General features: G+C 37.0%; 1 protein-coding gene across 6 annotated transcripts in view; it reads left to right on the top strand.

Moving 5' to 3' along the window:
- Fancm (FA complementation group M) overlaps positions 1-25,045 on the top strand; it is a 255,915-nt gene that overhangs the window by 73,826 nt on the left and 157,044 nt on the right. For all 6 annotated transcript variants that reach the window (XM_081735480.1, XM_081735483.1, XM_081735478.1 and 3 more), the window contains 4 exons: positions 2,146-2,226; positions 7,984-8,146; positions 12,573-12,712; positions 20,667-20,795. In XM_081735480.1, the coding sequence (XP_081591606.1) occupies positions 2,146-2,226; positions 7,984-8,146; positions 12,573-12,712; positions 20,667-20,795 (513 nt within the window). The remainder of the gene's footprint in view (positions 1-2,145; positions 2,227-7,983; positions 8,147-12,572; positions 12,713-20,666; positions 20,796-25,045) is intronic.

Genomic DNA, 25,045 nt, shown 5'->3' with positions numbered 1-25,045 from the left:
CAGAAGTTATCTGTCAAATCATCCAGTCCTTTCAGCATCAGTTCACAGAACTCCAGTCTCGTGTCTTGATCTTCTGTCAGTTCATGCACAAATTTAGTTTTGTAGGGTGTGGCTCTCAAATATTTACGTATTATCTTGCGCGTTGTTGACTGAGAGATTCCAGTGACCGCTGCGGAATCTATTTTCTTGGGCTTCTGTCCAGACTGTTGGCAACCCTTCGCACTGTGTTTGGGCTCACTGGCAGCGAACCACTTCTTTTCATATCACAGACACTCCCGGTAACCATAAACTTGCTGTGCCAACTCTTTATATTCCTAACATTAGGAGGTACTTTGTGTACACTCGTCTGAAGTTTCACTGCACCAACATACATGATTTCAGTCCTTTCCTTGTACGTTTCCATTGTCATGATCTTTGTTGTCACCAGTGTTATCAACCTCATCATTATAATAGTGTCAACCAAAATTTTACAGGCACAATTTAAAATGTATTTCACTGCAATATCATTATTTTTTTTTTTTAAAAAAAAGTTATAAGCATATGTTTTATAGCAAGGAATTTATAACAGCTCTGTATATATATATACACACACACACTATGAGTACTTCCAACTTCCTGGGGGCCGCGGTGGCTCAGTGGTAGAGCGTTCACCTCTGGTGCTTGGGGTCCCGGGTTCGATCCCGGCCCCCGCCAAGTGAACTTTGTGGTGGACAAACACCGTGTGCGTGGGTTCTCCTGTTTCCTCCCATTTTCTTCATTCCACCATTTCATTCATTACTCATCATCACCGTCTCCTCTAGCCTAACCGGCATATCCGTAGGACGTAAAACTCAAAGATTTTTTTTTTTTTTTTAACTTCCAACTTCCTCTCGTAACCGTATCTCAAAACAGACATGTTTCCCAGTGGAACACTTCCTCGGCACTGGTAGTAAAGTTCAGTACCTCCTTTGCCCTAAGTGTTATGATATATTTACCCGAATATTGCCATTACGGGTGAGATTAATGTAGGTTTTATCCAGTGTGACAACTATCTTCTATTTTCACCGCATCAAGTGTTTTTCATATCGTTTCTCTTACGTTCGTAAGGAGGTATGAACGCATCCCTTATGAGTATGTACGCACCGCAGATCAAGACGGTCCGAATGCCGTGGATGACAGATTATGCGAGATTTAATCTTTCGGCCACGTCACGTTAGGGTAGAGGATTATGTTCGTGAGTTAGACAAAAAGCCACGAAGCACCTAATCTCGAACGGGTCCTTTTGTTGCTTAATGTTCCTGCAGGCTGCCCTCTTTGTGTTTGCCTAAGCACGATATCTTAGCTGTGGTCCCTGCAATGGTTAAACCATTTTTCCAACATGGTTTTACTATTCGCTTGTACGAAAATTATGCATGGAAAAGATCCATGAGGTACTCTTCCAATATACGGTTCATTTTCCGGCGTCTGACACCACACTAATTATGATGCTGGTTTCATGTTTCTGCCACATAGGTGACAGCAACGTTGCCAGATCGGTTGGATATGAACCGATGAATCTACTGTAATTCTTAGACATTTAATCTGCCTTGTCACGTATTGAATTCTGTCTCCTTATTGAAACTTAGTAGAATAGAATAGGTGCTATATATTGTGTTTTTGTGTAATATATATCCTATACTTTGTACAAAAATCATTGGATTAAATTTGGAAACCATGCTAATAGTTCTTGAGTTTTCTATCCTTAGTATGGATCGCAGATTCCTACTAACGAGCCGACTGCGGTGGCTCAGTGGTGGAGTGTTCACCCTTGGTGTGTGGGGTCCCTGGTTCGATCCCCGTTCATGCCAAGTGAACTTTGTTGTGAACAAATACCGTATGCTTGTGTTTTCTCGGGATTCTCTCGTTTCCTCCCACTTTCTTCATTCCAGCATTTTCATTCATTTCTCATCTTCACCGTCTCCTTTAGCCTAGTCGTCATAACCGTTTTACGTAAAGCTGAAAGGTTGGTTATGTTTCGAATATTTTTAGACATCAGCTAATTCTTCAGGTCTTTTACCAAATCAGATACTAATTTTATTTTGCTATTAAGTGAGTGAAATGTAAATGAAGATGTTTAAATATTATGGTAGTTGCATTTTCGTGTAATTGTTTTGTGTCTGTTTTTAGGTGATCGAACAATACGTTAGTCGCCTAATGAATCTTCGGGTTCTGTATTGCAAAGATGTCTCTTCATTAACATCGTTTAAGGTAAGTTGAGGAGTTCATTATTACCAGTTGCACTTCTATTTTCATACAAATATCTTACTTCTTCAGTACGTCTCGCAGATAAGTCTCGCAGAGTAGCGCTTTTTGAAATTTAATTGCTCAAAAAGCCATTTTTGCTGTCGAGTGACGATAGGAGGAAGAAAGTATGGTGATTGTGAAAAAGATCAAGTTCTAAATTTCAACGAATTTACACATTTCATGACCTCTGGATGCCGCAAAGTGATCTTTCAATATCCGTTCATTCCGATTTATGTCCACTCGCGTAGCGATCATAGAATTCAATGGATCCTTACCAAATTTTAAACTTACAGTGTCTATCAGATTCTCAAGAGATTGGGCTGCGGATGGGGTAGAATTTTCTTCGTATCTAAAAAAGTAAAACTAGATTACTTTAAAAAAAAAAAAATCTCGAAAATGGCTCTAACGATTGTGATTATATATAATTATTTAATTAACAACCGTATATTCTGTGTAAGTATCTTCTCTGAGAAAACTCCAAATGTAGTAGCGGACTCTTGGAAGTGGAGATAAGTATTTTCGGGCGATTGTTTCAGAAACGATTCAGGTGATTTTGTTTCATATTTTATACATAAAGATTTCATTAATAACATGACAATGTGGTATATCTAATTTGTTATGGAAAATCCTCAAAGGACTTACTCTTAGATGTGAGTTTTTCCTTGGCGATTCTCGGAGACGACTTAGGCGATTTTGTTCGTATTTGATTTTTTAAAAATCAGTAATAAATACTTCATTAATAACCCTATAATGTTGAGTAAATCACTTGTCATGAAAATATTTACAAGGGATGATTTACTCTCTCTATTTTTAATTAATTATGTATATTTTTAAATAGACTCATGTGATTTTATAAATATCCTTTAAATAAATATTTCAATAATCCTAATATATAGCATACATAAATCACTTCATGAAAAAATCCACAAAACATGATTTAGTTTAAGAACTTGAAATAAGAAAGTTTAGTGCAGTGACCCGTACCTTTAATTTTCCTGTTGATATGAAGAACATTACTTTTGTAAGTGTCAGCATTGCTCTATTTCTTATTCAGTGAACACTTACTCGCTGTAAACACTGACTGGGGACTGTAGATCAAACGAAAGGACAACAGTCTCCTGCATGAGTTGACAGTTAAAATAGGAATAAGCATGATTGAATATCATTGATATAGCAAGCAGCAAGAGCAAGGAGTTCTTACGGACGTTTTTTTTGTCAAGTTTGCAGTTTGACTTTCCTCGCCTTCTGCTGTTAGCGGTATTCTTTACCAGTGCTGCTGTGAGTGTAATAAGACAGTGTTACAACTTGAGGAAAGAAACGAGCTTGAGAGCCTTGACTGGACTAACCATTTATCCTACTTTATTTTACTTCATAAAAACAAATTTCCAGTTGAATTTATGAACAAAACACCACCTAGAGTATGACGTCATTACTTAACACTTTGACCCCCTTCTGCTCAAAAACACGAAACGCGCTTTGGTGTGTGTTATGGTATACTAAAGGACTAACTATTCCCAAAATTTCAGATTTTTTCATCCATGCCCATTGGAAATATTGGACAGTGAAATAGGCCAAATTGGGATATTTCCCAGTTTTACGATTCTTTTCTAAACCCTTGGGAGTAGCTACAGGTCTGTAAATTTTTGTGTATAAACTTATGACCCCGGACTACATGCACATACAAATTCAGACCTCTACGTCAGTTGTTTCCACTTCCCAAACATGTCTTCAATGTCCAAAAATGTTGCTACTGTAGACCCTGATTTCACCTGCTTCAAGTGATTTTAGGCAAAAATGTTAAGAGATAAAAGTTTTAGTTCTGCACGAGTTGGAGACGTCCAGCAGTTTTCAGTTTGGTAGGACAAATACATGCTGAGATATTTAAAACAACGTGAACGCCTAAAATAATGGCGGCAGCCGCTGTGTCGCCATGGGGTGTTGTAAAAAATAATTAATTGTGGTTTTAAAGTACCCTGTTATCGGTTAAACATTCATAAAAAAAATTAGATTTTTTTTTGAAAAGGTCGAGCGGCAATTTTTCTTTTTTCTTGATCACTTTGCATGGATTGACCTCATACTGTTGAATGTATTGACCAAATTTTAATCTAATTTATTACGTTATCTAGGGAGAGTGGATAGGATTTTCTTCCTACCCCAAAAATAAGAATAGTTTACTGAAGGATTTTAAGTCGGAATTTGCTATTTTCTCTAAAACAACGAGAACTATTTTATATATATATATATATATATATATATATATATATATATATATATCGTAAAACAATATGTCATAAACAACCCCATAATACAGTACAAGTTATTTTTTCTAGGAAAATGTTCAGAAGCGGTAGTTTTGAACCATTGTTTTCAAAATCGACCCAGGCCGATTGTGTTCATATTTCAGAAATAAATATTTCATTAAAAACTTTAGAATGGCATGTGTTGTTCCCAGAAAAAAATCCATAAGTAATAGTTTACTCTTGTGGGTGAGATTTTTCTGGACGATTAAACAAAATCACAGGAGATTTTGTTCATATTTCATAAATATATGTTTTAGTTGCTGAAATGTCCCTTCTTCTCAGAGGAGCAATAAGTTTATGGAAGATATTTGAAACCCGTTTTTCCCCTTCACCTTAGGATAAACACTAGAACGAAAGTGTAATGATAAAACTCTTACGATACTCTATCTTTGGCATAAATTTTAAACCCATCTACCCTCCTTAGGATATGCTCTATGATGAATGTGAAATAATACAAATCTAACACGAAGTAGGTACTAACTATATTTCAAAATTAATTTCTATCTTTCCAGCCGTGTCTCCGTTATGCAATCACAACAGATAACTTGGTGTTCATTGTGTCAAATATATATATATATAAAATGCACCATTCCTCCCTTGAAAAGGTCATTTTAAAAAGCACGGGGACACACATCTGCTCGTTTGTAATGATAATCTCATATAGCGAGTTTCATCGTCCTAACTTGAGGAGCTTATAAGATAAATTTTATTTTTCGCATATATTTGAACCCCCTTCGCCCTTAATATAAATTACACGACAAAAACTTAGCTTGAAGTAGGTACAAACTTTGTTCCAAAGTTCGTTTCAGACAGTTCCTCCTTTTTTCTTTTATTTATTTATTTATTTATTTATTTATTTTTTACATGATGCAATCAAACAACAGACAACGTCGCATTCAATGTATTTAAAAATTATTCAAAAATTCCCTTTCACTTTCTTAAAATGGGAATTTTCGAAAACGCTGAAATACCTGCTTCCTTATTTTTAATGAGGATTAGATATATCGAGTTTCATTTTCCTAACTTGACGAACTGGTAAGGTACACAGTTTTTCGAATAAATTATGACTCCCCCTCCCTCCCATATCCTCCTTAGGATTCACATTTCAATTAAAGTGACATAATAAGAAGCGTGTTTGAGGTAGATGGCAACTATGTTCAAAATTTCATTTCAAACAGTGTAGCCGTTTTCCCGTGATTCGATCCCACATATAATAATTTAATTTTTATATATTAAGTAAATTGAATTACAGTGCGGCGTAAGTGAGTTTTCATTTAAAAATACAGAAAAGATAATTTACTCTTGAATTAGGTTTTTCTTGGACAACTTTCTCGAGTATGACAAAGGTGATTTTGTTCATGTTTCGTAAGTAAATACAGTAAATACATTTCATTAATAGCTCTCGTTCATAATGTTTACTGTGTTCCTTCTGAAAGCACCTTTCCAAAGGAAATGGAAAGAACACCCAAAACTGAGTCCTGGAGACTGCGCTGTTTCTTTACTGTGAGGTGATGTGGTAGTAGTTAACTGAGAAAGTTCGTTATTTTTGTCTACAAAGTACATAGAAGACTAAAATAATTAAAAATATAGTTATTTATTAACTATACAAGAAGTTAGTTTTATCTGTACTATTGAAGTGAGGAAACAACCGATTTTTAATAGACAAGATCCTCACTAGGTGCGAATTCTATAACGAAGAGTGAAAAAGTGACCCACTGGACCGGGACTCGAACTTTTTCACTCTTTTGTGTATTATAGAATTCGCACCTAGTGAGGATCTTGTCTATTAAAAAATCGGATGTTTCCTCACTTCATTAGTATATATGAAATTACAACCGTCATAAGGTACTCGCTGTATGGACAACCCACGTGGTCCGAGACGGGAGTACCGACCTCAAGAGTGAGAGAGTGGTTAACGCATCGACACGGTACGCCAGAGGTCCCGGTCCAGTCGGTCACTTTTTTACTCTTTATGTGTTATAGTTTTATCTGAGTTGGAAATTTTCTCTCTCGAACTCCATTGAAATTCTCTTGGAATGTTTTCCTCTTGTTGGACAATACTGATGATAGGTCATTTTGCCTCAAACCTATGATTATGTTAAAGTTTTCTGTGACTTGGTTCTCCGGTTTTAACTTGCCTTTTATATAAAACTCTCACAAACTATAATCAAAGTGAGGTTTCTTCGGTATTTCAAACAGCTAGATATTTTATCAAATTCTTTCGAAGAAAGCAGTCATATGCTTTCTTGATGTCCACGAAAAGTACATGAAGATTTTCGCTATGTTCGCATATTTTCTCTGTGATCTCCTTTAGGATATGAACGACATTCACTGTGGAGCATCCCTTAAGGAAACCACATTGGTATTTACTGATCAATTCTTCTGTATATGGTTGTTCCTATCGAGTAAGCAGTTGGATAGAATCACATAATATATGTTGAGAAAAGCAATTCTTGTGGAATTTGTGGTCCCCGCGTAGCGTAATCGCTAACGCTCTTTCCTTCGGTGCGAATGGTCCCGGGTTCGATTCCCGGTGGGCATACTCGGTCGAAAAAGTGTAAAAAGCTTTTTCAGGCTAGCCATCCTGAGTGAGGTTTTTCCTGGGTTTTCCTCATTCACACCAGGCAAATGCTGGGGTGGTACCTAACATGTAGGTCCCAGGCCGCTTGCTTCCTTCCCCCATCCTTTCTCCGGATTGTGTGCTCGCCGAGCGACGTCAGCCCTTAAAACGTGACGGGCTAACATGGTCATTGATGCCGAGAAGCCCAGAAATCTAAATCCTAAATTCTTATGGAATTGGTTCATTTTGTATCTTTTCTAGTATATAGGACAAATGATTGCTCTCTTCCAATCTTCTGGAGTACCTTACGGACTCCAGATTCTCTCGATAAGTTGGTGAAGTCTCTCCAGGATTCTTTCTCCTCCCTATTCAATAATTTCTGCCTGAAACCTCTCCTCTCCCGAGCTTTTGTTTTCCCTCATTCTTCTCTTCACTTGATGTTTGATTGGTACTAGTGTAGGTGGTGGGTAGTCTGGATCTACAGTGGTTGGGCATTGGAACTCTTAACAGTTCTGTGAGTTCCTCATAATTGAGTAGCTCACTAAGATGTTCTCTTCATCTTACGGTTATATCACAGCTTTTAAAAATTGTTTTGTTGTCATATAGTATACATATATAAAGCCATGTTTAGAAAGGAAATCATTGGACTGGCGGGAAACCAACTCAGGTATTCTGATTGCCATGCGGATGCTGTAACTAACAAATACATCCGTAGCAAATAAAGAGCATTTGCCGACAGGTTGGAACTCAGAATTTTATTAACTGCCAGTCTAGTGAACACACTGTTCTTTGATTAATTTATGATGTACTCTTTTTCTTTATTTTTTGAGGATTCAGAAGTTTATTCAATTTTAATTTTAGCTTCTTCAGCAACGGGACATGTATCGAGCAAATCCCCCTAATGGGTTAACGCCGGCTCAACGAGGATATGTGGAAAGTGATTTTGCAGTGTGTATGTCTCTCTACAATGCCTATAATTTGCTTTCGTTGCACGGAGTGCGTTCCTTTCTAGACTGCATCAAAGGTAAGTGCTTATCGTTAAGAATATTTCTTCGTATGTGTATAAATCGTTATTTGTTAACATTTTAAGCGCCATGTGCATATATCTTATGTACACTTGGTTTGTTACTGGGGGCCATACACATAAATGTTATGCACACTTCATATGTTATTCAATAGGGCAGTGAACGGTGTTGGCCCCGGAGTAAAACATCTAATGTTGGGGCTTAAGGTAATAGTACACCGTCCGACAATTAAGTAATGAGACCGATTTTATTGTGGCCAAACAAAGATAATGTAATAATACCTGTTTATTATTGAAAGTACATCCCTCCTGCGTCAATACAGCAAATGACAGGATCACACAAGAAGTAGAACGACCACTCAGTTTGTGGTATGTTCCGTACCGCCATTGTCATAGCTGCTTGGTTGTCTTCAACATTGTGAAAAAGTAGTCCTTTTAATGGTAACTTCAGTTTAGGGAACAGAAAAATAGTCGCAGGAGGACATATCTGGAGAATAGGAAACCTAGATGCAGAATAGGAAGGATGCTGCACCACACACACACACACACACACTTTTTCTTTTTTGGAGGGGGGGAGCTAAATATTCCTGAACAAGTACTGCCCGGTGAGCGGGTGCATTGTTATGGATAAGGAACCAGCTAACTGGGAGTGAGTACTCAGGCCGAACATTATGACTTCTCTTCAAAACTGGGGATTTCCTTTGTGACCTTCTGGTACAGATTCATTAAAAATGATACCCTTATTGTCGTACAAACAAAGGAGCATTGTCTTCACTGTTAACTTCTGAGGTCGAAGTTTCTCCGTATCCCCACATTCCCATACACTCTCCACATCAAATGAACAGTCTCTGTGGTACTTTTCACATTTTAACACAGCATCTGACATTCGCTATCTTCTCCATGCTGCTAGCATGACGATTGGCTCTCAGTTTATACGGGTAATGACTTATTTCCCATCATGCTTCGCGTGCGACAAAGCGGTGTTATCAGATTGTAGGGGGGGGGGTACTCTTTCGAACGCACATATTAGTTCATTCATTGTTTCGCTTTAATAAAATCAACATCATTACTTAATTGTCGGACGCGTAGTATTGAAATGAAGTGAAATGCAGTAAAATATGATTACCATCTTTCTAATATGACTATTTTTTATGAAACTTACAGAAAACCTGGATTATTTATTATTTTGTTAGTTGGCCACACCTATGTATCTTAGATTAGCATCGCGACGATATAAGACGGGGGCTACTCTTTTTAAATGGGACATAAATTATTACTCGAGATTGTATTCGAGACAAGTTCCCCACCGGAAGTTAACCCAGAATCATGCACATTAGGCATAAACTACGAAAGTGTTTAACTTGGACACACTAAATTAAGAGTATGCTTCTAATGTCAAAATTCACCGTCGTATGTTGAATACCTATAATGTTAAATCGAGTATTTGTCTTAAACATAATCTTCGAGTTTCTTTCAGAACATCTGACTATATATTTCACTATGTTAATAAATTCAAGGGAAAAACGGAAGATATGTGTCCTTTGAAAATGATTTGTCAAAAAGTATAGGAGGCAATGATATAATTTATTGCTTATAATGTCTGCTGTTAGCAGTGTATGAACAAATCGGCGAAACTTCTTCTATAATATCCAGGCAATTGAATCTAATTCAAGTTCAGCTATAGATTCCCTGTGTTTTGTTTGTGCCATGAATGGGAATGTGTATTTTTTGTGTGAACATATGACTTACACTAAATTAGTAATTTCAGCAATTTGCTAAATGTTTTAAGGGTAAATAACATTTGAGTATTAGTTACGTACAAGAATTTTCTTCTAATACTATGGAAAATTGTAATAAAATCAGTATATATTCATCCAAATTGGGATATCTTTACATGAATGAGAAAATTTGTTGTTGAAAGTCATGATTATGATACTGTCACTTTATACGTAAGTTACCTCCTTCTTCTGAAACCTTTCTTATTTAGCTGAAGCATAGAGAAAATAAAACGGGTAACACTATTATTTATTCAGGTAATTAATTAATTTACCCGTAATGCTGTTAGTTTAATCATTTTAATTCCATGTTCAATTCGGGAGGCACAGTGGCTCAGTGGTACGTGGGGTGGCCGTAGGTCGATCGCCGGCCAGGGAAATTTGTGGTGGACAACAACGTGTCCGTATGTTCTCTCGGGGTACTCCCGTTTCCTCCCACGTTTCATTTCACCAATTCTTCCATCATCATCTCCTTTAGCCGGAAGGGCATAACCGTGGGACGTTAAACTGAAATATTTCATTTCATTTTTTCTATGTTCAGTTCCTTGTCCAACTCAAGTATTATGTCTAGTTATATACCGTGTATATATTGCAGAAACATATGATTACCTTGAGATTTGGAAATAGATTCTGATCATATCTATAATCTTCTCCGTGTTAATATGTTTCACAAACAAAATAGAGTTACAGAAGAAAACATAGTGATCTATAGAGCCTCTAAAATTGACATCTCTCATTTCTTGTCTTCTTTGCTGGTTGTCTTTATTTATTACAACTTTTTACTGTTTCATGTAGCATTCACCAACTCAAAATACTTAGTGCCAGTTGCATGTAGTATGTTCTTACCTTAGTTTGTAGAGAATTGTTTTCATTGGTATACTATATTTGATTTCGCGACACACAGACGTTCTCTTCCCTATAGCTTTCATTGCTTTCTCTGCTGTTTCTGAGTATCATTGCGATATTTCTTCGCGCCTTAGTCACAATTGTTTACCAAGCTAATTTAGCCTGTGTAAAGACGTTCCACTAGTCGCACCATTTCAGATAACTCAAAAATATGGATAGATTCAAATGTCAATAATTATTATTTCAATTAGTCTTTCACATTCGGTAATGTTGAGTCAGCAATTGATGTACGTTATCTATTGATTACCTCAACAATAGTTAGCTTTAAACTTCACACAAGATGGTTTCGCAGGTCATACAATGCGTCCTTTTCTTCCCGTTCAGTCACAATCCCGTTTTCATGTAGCCATGCCGACACTGTCCCAGTCGTATTTAATGATAATGCCTACTTATATGCGTACCAGCACAATTTTAGCGCGACATTGGAACTCCCAACACATGATTCAGAGTCTAAAAAAGTATTTAATCGAAAGTTATCCCCGTAAATAAAGTGATCAAAGCGAATAGCATTCAAAACATTTTTGTTTCTATGGAATAATTGCAGCAAAGAATTAACAGGTAATGAACGGATTCATATTGTAAAGTGTATATACAGGGTGTTTCAAAACAACACCGACAACATTTGAAAGGTGATACCTGACACCAAGATAACACAAAAAGTATAGACCAACCTGGGTGCACAAATGCTTCCTTTCGGAGTTATAGGCTGCCGAAAACATGAAAAAGTGAACTTTAATGGTCCATAGCTCCAAAACTATCTGACCTACCGTAGTCGGGTCAAGATTTCACTTAGGAACTAATATGTGCCTTATCCAAAAATGCATATTTCAGAATCCTAAGGTACTTACGCATCAATTTTAATAGAGGGAGTTCGGCTACGGGCATATAATTTGAAGTACTCATCAATTATCTCTATAAAATTTTTTCGGAAGTACTGCAGGATTCTGAAAGTTGGATATTTGGATAGTGCACATATTAGTTCCTGAGTGAAGTCTTGATCGGACTACGGTACGTCATAAGTTTTAAAGCTATGGACCTTTAAAAATTCATTTTTTCATGTTTTCTGTCGCCTATAACTCCGAAAGGAAGCATTTGTGCACCCAGGTTGATCTATACTTTTCGTCTTATCTTTGTCATGAATCATCTCCCAAAAGTTGTCGGTGTTGTTTTGAAACACCCTGTGTATATATAAGCATTGTACAGCCTGGACAGAAAACCATATCTGAGAAACTTTGAACAACTGTAATTTAAACTTGATTCACTTTCTTTGCAATTTTGCTACTTGCATAATACTACGAGTATAACATTAGTCATTGTTGTTCATTTAAATATCTCATAGTCCGCCACACATTCAAATGCTCAATAACAGAAGATTCATTGCCGAAGAGACCGTCTGGAAAACCAAAGAAAGAAAAAATGATTGAGAAAAACTGGGATGAAACCGTATGGAGAGTGGCAACTGGGTAAAAAGGAAAGACGATTGCAAGACAGTAAAGAAATAAAAAGGATAAAAAAAACAAGAGTTAATATGAATAAAAATACATAATAGCATAGAATATTTATATAGAAAAATGTGTATGGAAAGTATTAAGACTTGTATAATAATAATAGTCGTAATAATAATAATAATAATAATAATAATAATAATAATAATAATAATAATAATAATAATAATAATAATAATAAATGAGTGACTACACAATTTAGAAAACCTTGTCTAAATAGTAATGTTTGTTTTACTTCAGGTGTGTTGGCAGGTGAAAGAAGTAATCAGAGTGTTAGCAAGAGATTGACGATGGACAATAATTTACAATCTCTGATCGATGAATTACATGAAAAGTATGGAGCACATGAAGTTAAAGATCCCTGTCCAAATACTACTCAGGTTGGTTGATGTACTTTCTTATTTTTGATTTGTTACATTGAGCTTTTTGATTTAAGTGTGCTAAGTAAATAAACAGTATTTTGAACTTGTAGTTAGGTGTACAGGCTGCACTACAAGAAATGGGAAGAAAGCTCTGTGAAGTGGAGAACATAATCATACATACGTAGTGAATATCTTATAGCGTAATAAAAATATATACCTTATAGCGTTCATCAGCAAATACACAATAAGAAGTTTCGCTGGCCGCTTCATCAGATCAGAAAGGGAAGATGTATCGACAAAAGGATGTAAATATAAGTGTTAGTAGTGCATATTTTTAATGTATGTGAGCAGAGCGGAAGGTAAGAACGAAGATAGAAAGTATTATTTTATACGTGATGAAAGTTATAATAATCTAAACAAGAAAATGTATACTAATAGTTGAGAGTATCTTTATTCAAAATTTCTGTGCAGTAAAAGATAACGAAGACATTAATATTATGAGATTTTTTAGTTTGTTTGTTTGTTCATAAATTGGTGTTGATGTCGGCTTTCTCCTAAAAGTTATCAGTTGCAATTTGTACTAGATTTATTTAAATTTCTTTGGTTAGCCAATACAATAGACTCCCAAGTGTCCGTCCTAATGTGGCGGAAGGGCAGACCGGATAACAAAAAAGCCGGAGTTGTATGAGTAGTCTCCTCCATAGTCACTACAAGTTCTTTTTCCGTTTATCACTCATTTTCAAATTTTCACTGTAGTACACTTAAAAAACATTAACAATTTACGAATACAGTACTGTACGTACTGTACAGTTATAATCAGGAACAGTGGGAAGCGTACTGTATTGATTTCCGTTACACATAGACGAAACAGTGGACAAGGAGCAGAACACTGCTCTTTTCGTTGACAACTTGTATTTTGCACACGACATGTAGGAGGATCGTAGCAGACGTCCGCTTCCATTGCATTGGGAATGTTGCCAATGCAACGCTTTGCCTTCCTCTTTAATTACGATATAAGAAAATTAGGCCGGATAGTCGCGAGCCGGATACTCGGGAATCTACTTATAAGAAAATCGAGTAGACACCTTCATACTCACTTTAAACGCTCCAAATACTAAGTAGTATTTTCGAGGAACACTCTCTTCATCTTCAGAGTACTTAAATCTGAAGAAGATAATAAGAGTAAAACGTTTGGGAAGGTTGATTTGATTCGATTTGATTTTTAGTTTAGCGTCCCTTTCAGCAGTGATGCTACATAAGACGTAGATCTACAGCTTAACGTGGGATCCGAACCACATGAGTTCCCGTCGGGAATCGAACACATGTCTCCCACTTAATGGCGCGTACGCTAACTGCTTAGCCACGAAGAAGCTCCATTTGAGAAGGTGAAAAAGATAAAACTATTGCAAGTAGATATATACTTCACGTGAAAAGCTATTCACTATGGCACATGAACCATCGTAACATACTATGAAGCTAGTCAATATTCACTGTTGTTATTTCTCTTTTTTTCGAATTGGCGGCAGTATGAAATAAAAAGATTACTCCAAATCGAATTAATTTCACTTTTGTCAAGATTTAAGAACATACACAAACATAAAAAGATTCCTTAATTTTGCTTTCAGTCGTATAGTTTCCTCTTTCCGTTAAGCTTACATTAAAACAATACTACGTTAATTTTCCTTAAGGTGTAATGACAGTCCGGATAATTGAGTTCATTTTGAGCTTAACGTCCCCTTCAACATATTCATTGCCCGAAAACGGAGAGATTCAATTTAAAGAAATTAGAAGAGAGCCATGTAAGAAAGGAATACCAGATTGAAGTTTCGAATAGATTCTCGGTTTTAGAAGACTCGGAATGCACTAGTGTTGAGGATACTTGGATTGAAATTAGAGATAGCATTAAAAGTTCAGCAATAGAAAAATTGGGACACGCGGAAATACGTAGGAACAAACCATGGTTCGACCAAGAATGCATCAAACTAGCAGAGAAGAGAAAACAGGCAAAATTACGGTGGCTACAAAATCCGAATGAAATAACTACACAAAATTTCGCAGATATCAGGCGGGAAACTTCCAAAACTTTTAGAACAAAGAAACGGGATTTTTGAAAGCTAAAATTAAGGAACTTGAAGATAATAGTAAAAATAAAAATATTCGGGACATGTATAAGGGGATCAGCGAATTTAAGAAAGGCTATCTACCTCGTGCTTATATATTAAAGAAATCTGACGGAACAGTTCTCACCGATACGGATAGCCTCTTAAATAGATGGAAAGATTTCTTTGACGATTTGCTGAACACGCAACCGAAAACTAGTGTGCGTGGAGAAAAGGAGATACACACCGCAGAACCGTATATTCCAGAATCCAACCGAATAGAAGTAGAAACTGCTATAAAGAAATTAAAGAAACACAAATCTCCCGGTGTAGATGAAATTCCGGCTGAGTTAATCTTAGCTGGAGGCGAAAAATTGTGGAACAAGATACACAAACTCATTTTCCTTATCTGGAACTAGGAAGAATTGCCACAAGAGTAGAATCAATCAATCATTGTTCCAATTCACGAGAAAGGCGACAAAACTGACTGTAATAATTATCGAGGCATTTCTCTTCTGTCAACATCCTATAAAATACTTTCAAATATTCTATTAGCAAGATTGACCCTATACGCAGATGAAATTATTGGAAATTATCAATGCGGATTTACACGAAATCGATCAACTATTGACCAAATATTTACCATTCGCCAAAGACTCGAAAAAAAGTGGGAATACAATACCCGGTACATCAACTATTTATTGATTTTAGAAAGGCGTACGACTCGGTTAGGAGAGAAACATTATACAATGTCCTTACAGAACTTAGAATACCGAGAAAGCTAATTAGATTAATTAAAATATTTTCAAATGAAACCCAAAGTAAAGTCCGGGTAGGAAATTTTTTGTCCACGAGCTTTCACATCGAAAATGGCCTGAAACAAGGAGATGCGTTGTCGCCATTATTATTTAACTTCGTTCTGGAGTACTCTATAAGGAAAATCAAAGATAGTAACCAGGGCGTAGAGTTGAACGGTATTCACCAGGTTATGGCATATGCTGATGATGTAAATTTTATTGGGGATGATAGGAGAACAATAGAAAGAAATGCAGAGATCTTATTAAACGCTTGCAGGGACATAGGTTTAGAAGTAAAATGAGAGAAAACTAAATACATGGAAGTGCGTCGGGACCGTAATACAGCAAATTATAGATGCGTTAAAATATTAAGTAATACTTTCGATAAAGTGAATAACTTCAAATATCTAGGATCAATATTAACAGGGGAAAATCATATTCACGAAGAAATTAAATGTCGACTAAAAGCAGGGAATTCGTGTTACTATTCGGTTCAAAATCTCGCGAATTCTGTCGAGGAATTTGAAACTTAAAATATACAAAACGGTAATCATGCCTGTTGTTCTGTATGGTTGCGAAACATGGCCACTTACTCTGAGGGAAGAACGTAGATTGAAAGTATTTGAGAACAAGATCCTGAGACGAATATTCGGACCCAAGAGGAACGGGAATGAAGAATGGGGGAAACTTCATAACGAGGAACTAGTTATGTTATATGATTTACCCAACATTGTTAGGGTCGTCAAGTCTAGGAGGCTTAGGTGGGCGGATCATGTAGCTAGAATGGAAGAAAGTAGAAACGCTTTCAAAGTCTTGACTGGGAGACCAATCGGAAAACGACCATTAGGAAGACCTAGGCGCAGATGGGAGGACAATATTAAGATGGATCTCGCAGAGATTGGAATACAAAGTAGAAACTGGATGCAGTTAGCTAAGGATAGAAGTCAGTGGAGAGCTTTTGTGAACGCGGCATTGAACCTCCGGGTTCCATAGGCCATAGAGTTAGTTAGTTAGTTATTCCCCTTCAGCAGTGAGGCTATGTTAGACGGGCTCTACTAATTATTGTGGAATCCGAGCCACATGAGCTCCGCCGGGAATTGAACCCGAGTCTCCCACCCCAAAGGCGCTTACGCTAACCGCTTACGAAGGAGCTCTAGTCCAGATAATTGTTGAAGATTGAGAGACCTAGTAGCATGAACATGTTCAGCTATTCTGGTACAAATATTCCTTTTGGCTTGACCTACATATAATTTTCACACTCGCAAGTGACATTGTAAATCCCACTAAATCGTTGAGAATCTCGAAAGTAAGATTTCAAGTTAGTGATTTGGTTTTGGGGGACTTCGGAGTATTAATATTATATTTATAAAATATTTACTTTATCTTTACAATATTGTGCAAGGAAATCCACTCTCTGATATTAAAAACCAGTCAATTCATCAAATTTTCTCCGAAAATATCTGATCAAACTAAATCAAACCTCAAAATAAATGACCCTTTCTTCCCCATTATATATGGTCTTCCCAAAATACATAAAACTGATATACTATTAAGACCTAAAACAGCTGGTTTTCATGGTCTCACGTACTGTCTAAATACTTGTACCATAAATCTGAAATTTCAACATACACCTATCCAAAATAGTCTGTAGCTAAAAAATATTTTGTATTCCTTTGTAGATTCAAAACATTTGACTTCGTTCGGCATCGGAGAGATACTTCTATCAATATCTGTAGACTTAGTGCTACGAACATTCTCTGCACAGATTGCGAGTTTATCGCTTATGAAATTCAATTAATTTCAGAGCGTAGTGCCTTTTTAGTTTGAAGAGTTGAATTTCCTGGCTACGAGTAACACTTTTTTGCTGCTCTCCAACATTGTTCTGGATATTTTTGAAAGTATTATTTTATTCTACCTAAATATCCCCACATAACGGTATTTTCGCTATCAGATAATACCTTAACTTGGTACAGGGACAGTCTTGATTTAAAAACCTTGATCGATGAATTTAACTAGATATACCCTAAAATAAAGTTCACCATGAACATAAAGAAGATGATAGGCCCGGTTACATGAATACCACTATAAAAGAACATTCAAATAAATTTTGTCCCCTCAGTATATTGCAAATTCTCTACCGGCATCAAATATAGATCATCATACTCTTGGCTTCAGAAAATAAATACTTGGGAAAACTTTATTAAAACCGTTTAACTCTTAAAGCTTCCTGAGGACCGTAATCAAGAAATATAGTACCTAATAAGTCTTTATTAATCAAATGGTACAAACAAGTTCAGCATAATATTTACAGGTCCTGCTGTCAACAGCCAACCAAGGCTATTACAGAAAATGAATTAGTATTCCTTTAGTTTCACATTTTCTGCAATGATTAAAAAAAAGTCAAAAATATATTAATACTTCAGAAGCCCCCAAAAATCAGTTGCAAGATTCTAACTACAAATTTTACTTCGAAATTCTCAAGATGTAGTGGGATTTACAGTGTCACTTCACAATGTGAAAAGTTATATGTAGGTCAAACCAAAAGGAATATATGTACTAGAATATATATGCACATGTTCGTGCTACTAGGTCTGTCAATCTTCAGTAATAATCTGTCTGTCATTACATCTTAGGGAAAATTAACGTAGTATTGTTAATGTACGCTTGAAGAGAAAAGCAAAAACTACAACTAAACGCAAAATTAAAGTGTCTTTTTACGTTCATAGATTTAGCCATGTTCTTAAATCTTAACAGAGATGAAATTAACCCGATCGGGAGTGATCTTTTTACTTCGTAGTGCCGCCGATTGGGAAGAAAGAGAAATAACAACAGTGAACATTGACAAGCTTCGTAGTATGTTACGATGTTGATGTATCATAGTGACGTGAAATGTATGTCTACTTAAAATCATTTATCCTTTTTCTACCTTCCGTAATGTTTTTACCCCTATTAGCTTTCTCAAACGTAAGCTGAAGTTGAAGCGTTTGCGGTGAGTATGAAGCTGAGTGTTTTATTTTCTTTATTGAATATTATCACCTCTCACAATTAGTGTTTAAAAATAGCTTAAATTTAAAGATTTTTCATAGCACTGGTGGGCTGTGTAAAATACATTTGAAACTCTTCGAATAAGATAGACGCAGTTGGTCTCAGACCTACATAATGACCTAATAAACATACATGTTAGAATTGAATAACATAAAAGGAAAGTTAATTACAATGATGTCTTTTAGGGTTAATTTGAAGACTAGCAAGTGTTACATTCAGTTCAAGGCTATAAAAAAATTATCGTTCACAGAAAGCCAAATGTTGTAAATATCCTCCATTTAAACAACAAAATTGGGCTGAAATACGATCCTTAATTTCAATAATATGTTGGCCAAATAAAATTTTTACTTTCAAATAATTAATTATGCATTTATAAAACAAATGGAAATTTATTAGGAAATGAAGTGAATGTCGTATGAAACTGCAAAACTGTTGCTGTCTGTAAGCTTTGTGCAAATAAGGTACACCTTCAAAAAGGATGATCGCATTGATTATGGCTGTTTTCAGGTAAAATCTTTTGGGTCCAACTTCTGATATCTTCGGAAACAGTAACATTTTACAACAGTAATAACTAACCTATTCGAAACTATGTATACATGTGAGCAGATGCTGGTTATGTCACCTACCTCAAATGATTGTATGAATATATATACGCAACTGATTTATTTTAATGTAATTATTTTATATAACTGTTCATGTGTTGAGGATTATATCATTATAAACCAATAGCCTGGGGATCCGGGCTCGATTCCCGGCGGGAATTCATGTGGTTTGATTTCCACGTTAATCAGTAGATCCCGTCTCATATAACCTTGCTGCTGAAAGAGTGTTAAACTCAAAACCACCAACCAATCATTACAAAACAAAAAATTTGTCTCAAACGGGAGTCGAACTCAGGACTTCATGACTAGAAATCCTGCACTTTACCACTGAGCAAAATAAAGCACCGCTGCTGAACTACTTCTGAAGAAAGATAACTGAATTTCCAAGACAGTGACATTTATATCCGTTACAAATGCTGTTTTGTCTCCTTTGTCTTTTTCATTCTACTATTGATTTGAAATGAAATGAAATGAAATCTTTGAGTTTTACGTCCCACGATTATGCCGGTTAGGCTAAAGGAGACGGTGATGATGAGTAATGAATGAAATGGTGGAATGAAGGAAGTGGGAGGAAACGGGGGAACCCTGAGGAAATCCACGCACATGGTGTTTGTCCACCACAAAGTTCACTTGGCGGGGGCTGGGTTCACGCTGAACCCCAAGCACCAGAGGTGAACGCTCTATCACTGAGGCACCGCGTACTATTGATTTGAGAATAATATTCACTGTCTTTCCTTTCATTGAAAATGTTCTTTTGCCTATGGAAACGTAGGTGACAAAACCATCATGTGCTCGCATGTATACATAGTTTCGAAATACTTTTATCATTATATATTTCAATCAATGTTCCTTTTTTCTACATTTAATAACATTTTAACATGTTTTATTGCACCTGAAAGAAGGAAAACATATCTGCACATTTTTTCCCGATTGCGAAGACTGATGTGCGGCTCCAACCTGGCATCTTTGTTTACAGTTTCCGAAGATACCCGAAGTTGGACTTAGAAAATGTTCACCTGAAAACAGCCATAATTAATGCGGTTATCCTCTTTGGAATAGGGTATAAGTAGTTTTGTTCTTTTCTCATCCTATCATCCTTTTCATTTACTTGTCCTTATATTCAATCAGTTAGTTTAGAGTTTAATGTAACTTTTCAGAACCAATGCTTGTTTAATATCTACATGTGGACCTACAACTTCACGTCATATTCATCCACATGAGCTTGGAAAATCCAGTCTAATTGAGCATCTAATTTTTTGAATAATTACGTTTACCCTTTCTATATTATCTGCGAGAGAGCAAATTTGAAGTACATAGAAAGTTGAACGTTATTGAATTATGTAATATATTTTATTCTATTGATCTTCTGCTTGTTACATAAAGTAAGATATTTAAGTTTGTACATTTTAAATATTTTCTTTCTGTGTAGGTAATTAGTAATACTCAGGTATTTGAGTGTGGCCATCCGAAAATGGAGCGCTTACGAGACATTGTTCTGAAGCATTTTGATGATTTTAAGAAGAAAGATGAGAGTACGCGAGTTATGATTTTTAGTCAGGTATGTAAAGAAGGGATAAGTCTGGTATCAAGACGTAAAATTTATTTTGATTCCTTAGTGGTTCAAATAGCAGTTTTACTGATGAATGTTCCTTTAACAATATTCTTACATGATAATAATAATGTTTAAATATCTTTATGGACACAACAACAATATAGGTACACATGCGCGAAAAGGAAAAAATGAGAAAATTAAAATATATACAAGTGTAGGGCTCAAGCAAGTAGAATATAAACATCAAGCAAAATTATGAACTCCATCTCCTCTCTTTTTCTCTTTCTCTCTCTCTCTCTCTCTCTCTCTCTCTCTCTCTCTCTCTCTATATATATATATATATATATATATATATATATATATATATATATATATATATATATAGGGTGTTTCAAAACAACACCGACTACGTTTGGGAGGTGATTCCTAACACTAAAATAAGACAAAAAGTATAGACCAACCTGTGTGCACAAATACTTCCTTTCGGAGTTATAAGCTGCCGAAAACATGAAAAAATAAAATTTAAAGGTCCATAGCTCCAAAACTATATGACGTACCGTAGTCGGATCAAGACTTCACTTAGGAACTAATATGTGCGCTATCCAAAAATGCATGTTTCAGAATCCTAAGGTACTAACGCAACAATTTTTATAGAGAGAATTTGGCTACAGGCATGTAATTTGAAGTACTTACCAACTACCTCTATTAAAAAAATGTTACGGAAGTACCACAGGATTCTGAAAGTTGAATATTTGGATAGTGCACATACTAGTTCCTAAGTGAAGTCCTGAGCTGACTATGGTAGATCCCGTAGTTTTGGAGCTATGGACCCTTAAAGTTCATTTTTGTTTTCGTGTTTTCGGCAACCTATAACTCCGATAGGATGCATTTGTACACCCAAGTTTGTCTATACTTTTTGTCGTATCTTGGTGTCAGGAATCATCTCCCAAACGTTGTCGGGTGTTATTTTGAAACAATCTCTCTCTCTCTCTCTCTATATATATATATATATGTATATATATATATATATATACACGCAAAACTCCGAGAGATGAAAGATGATGCCAAAGGAAGCAATTTAAGGATAGGAACGAGTGTCCGAAAATGCGTCGTTTTGGAGATAGGAGCGCAGACAGTTTGTCACCACGGTACAAAAATGGCCGTAACTCGAGAAGGAAATGTCGGATTAAGGTCCGGTCAAAGGCAGTGTGCATTATTTTTACCTACAGATTTCATTAATGTTGGAAAGGATTGAAAGCAGGGGCGGCGCAAGGGTAGCCCCAAAGAAATATAGGATATTTCGAACATCTACAACAAAGATGTGATAAGAAATTGGTAACTGTGTTCATTACGGATGTTTCGGATAGTCATGATGCCTCTTGTTTAATTATGAGCTGCACACAATACTGTGCTGTGAAAGAAAGAGGTATGTACGTGATGGTGACTGTGCACTTGGGAAAAATGGAGAGGGAAGGTGAGGCAAGCACAAAAGAATTAATTCAAGGTGAGGAACTACTACTAGCACATGCGACAGTACAATAATTACACGGTAGGAGTGTGAAAGAAAACCGTAGCAGGACGGCCCGGGCAGACGCACACAAATGATTCTGGGAAGCTGATTCGGTGCAGGACGTCATGTGTGTGCAGGGAACGTAAAATAAGGCGACAAAGAAAGATGACTGCAAAATCCCTTGGGTATCGTACAGAAAGAAGTCGAATACGTTTAGCACACAGCACAGAACAAAGCCATTAGACACTGCTCGTAAGACAAAGCTAAATAAACTTACCTAATAAATAAACTACAGTACATCGTAAATGTACTGTACATAAAACATAGAGACTATACTTACTATGTGAAGTTTCACAGTAGATGTTAAAAATGACGTCCCCTATCGTCGATGCATGCATAACAGCGTCGGAGAAAGCTTTGTCGTACACACGCAAACATCTGTGGAGTGGTTCGGATGATGTCACTGGCAGTGAGGATGTAAGCCAGGAGGTCCTCTTCGCTCTCTACAGGATTTCGTAGACAAGGCTTTTCACGTAGCCCCACAAGAAGAAATCAAGTGGATTGAGGTCCGGCGAACAAGCGGGCCATGTAACAGGACCCTGTCACCCAATCCACCTATCGAAATATTTAATCGAGATAAACACGATCAATAGCAGCAAACTGGGCTGGCGCTCTGTCATCCTGATATCACATCTGCTGTCGAACAACAAGCGGGAGAGTTTGTAATAGTTCTGGAAGCGTGTGCTGCAGAAACACCGCGTACATTGGTGCAGTTAAGCGTGAAGGAAGAAGATAGGGACCTAGTAAGTATTCACCAACGATGTCTACCCACATGTTCACTGCTAATTTCTCTTGATGGTTCCGTACAATTGTTGCTTGAGGGTTTTCGGTGACTCACACATGACTATTACGAGTATTAAACTCACCGTCTCTAGAACAGGCTTAATCGGTGAACAATACCAAGGCATGAAACTGAGGATCGGCTACACCGCGCTGCACAAGCCATTCACAAAATACGACACGAGAGTCGAAATCAGCTGCGCTCATTGTTCGCACTCTTTGTGGATGGTAGGGATGCAATTCATGTTCATGTAGTACCTTCCACACAGTACTATGTGCCACACCCATGTCCGTGGCCCGAGTGCTTGTTAAAGGTTGCTCCTTCACACACGAAAGCAACTCTTCTTCGAAGGCAGGCGTCCTGGTAGTTCTGTGTCCCTCGCGGTCGTGAAATTGTGGTCGCAACGTCCTGTTTCTCACAAACGCTGGAAAACACGCGTGGGATGTCTCCTTTGTGGAAGTCGTACACGATATAACCTCTCCACTTCAGTGCTGTTTTCATTCGTCATTCCATACAAACAAACCATATCTGCGAGCTTGTCAAACTCAAACTCCACTGCACTGAAAAGGTAATTCACACCAACTACAACCGGACGAACACGACACCAGTCTATCAACACTAACGAACTGACAACTGCTGCGGTAGACACGAGAATCTTTCAAACTGCAGTAGAGAGGGCGTGCTTACATTCGTGCTATTGTGCCGTCTACAGGCCCTTAACTTACTCTCCCTGTGTTTGTCTTGTTTCAAACAGAAAATGTGTTTACAGCTATTACGTGTAAGAAATAACTGCATCCCTTTCTTTTGTCGATACACGCGATAAACGTCGTCTGTAACTTTTGTGATACATTAACATAATTTCAAGTAGACCAACATGCAGCTAACCAGAATAATTTGTGTTCGTCTGCGCGGAGAGTTGGAGTGGGTCAGTGGCTGTGGGTCACGTAAGACAAGTTTGAGCGTACATCGGTCGGTTGTGAGTCATTTCGATGACCCACGAGAACCTAAGTCCTGTGACCCACAAATCACAACGGACTAACATTAACCAGAAAAATGACGCAACCCACAATGACCCACCACGACAACTGACCCACACGTACAATATAAAATAAATTCGTGGGTCAGACTGGGTCATTCGCTTTATATAGCATGGTGGGTCAAAGTGGATCGTAGGTCATGGTGGGTGGTGGGTTAGTGAGTCACGTTTTTGTTGATCCACTCCATCTCTGCGCGGTACATTTACTGCTGTTCTGCTACGGCTTTCTTTTACAACCCTACCGTGTAATTATTGTACTGTCGCATGTGCTAGTAGTAGTTTCTCACCTCGAATTAATTCTTTTGTGCTTGCCTCACCCTCCCTCTCCATCTTTCCCAAGTGCACACTCACCATCAATTACGTACTTCTTTCTTTCACAGCATACTAATCAAACTAGTGGCAGTGCAGCTCATAATTAAACTAGTGGCATCGTGACTATCCAAAACATCCGTAATCAACACAGTTACCAATTTCTCGTCGCATGTTTGTTGCAGATGTTCGAAATATCCCATATTTCTTTGGGGGTTACCCTTGCGCCGCCCCTGCTTTCAATCCGTTTCAACATTAATGAAATCTGCAGGTAAAAATAATGCACACTGCCTTTGACCGGACCTTAAGCCGACAATTCCTTCTAGAGTTATGGCCATTTTTGTACAGTGGCGACAAATTGTCTGCGGCCCCTATTTCCAAAACGACGCATTTTCGGACACTCGTTCCTATCCTTAAATTGCTTCTTTTGGCATCATCTTTCATCCCTCTGAGTTTTGTACAGCATATATATACAGGGCGTTACAATATTTTGGGAATAGATTCCTCACATCAAAATAACAAAAAAGTTCATATGGACCTGTGGTCGGAAGTGCACTTTT

This window comes from Thermobia domestica, chromosome 13, assembly GCF_964235325.1.
Source record: "Thermobia domestica chromosome 13, izTheDome1.hap1.1, whole genome shotgun sequence".
In the NCBI taxonomy this organism is placed as follows: Eukaryota; Metazoa; Arthropoda; class Insecta; order Zygentoma; family Lepismatidae; genus Thermobia; species Thermobia domestica.
Note: the sequence above shows the minus strand (reverse complement) of the source record. Positions and strands in the feature narration are given on the sequence as shown.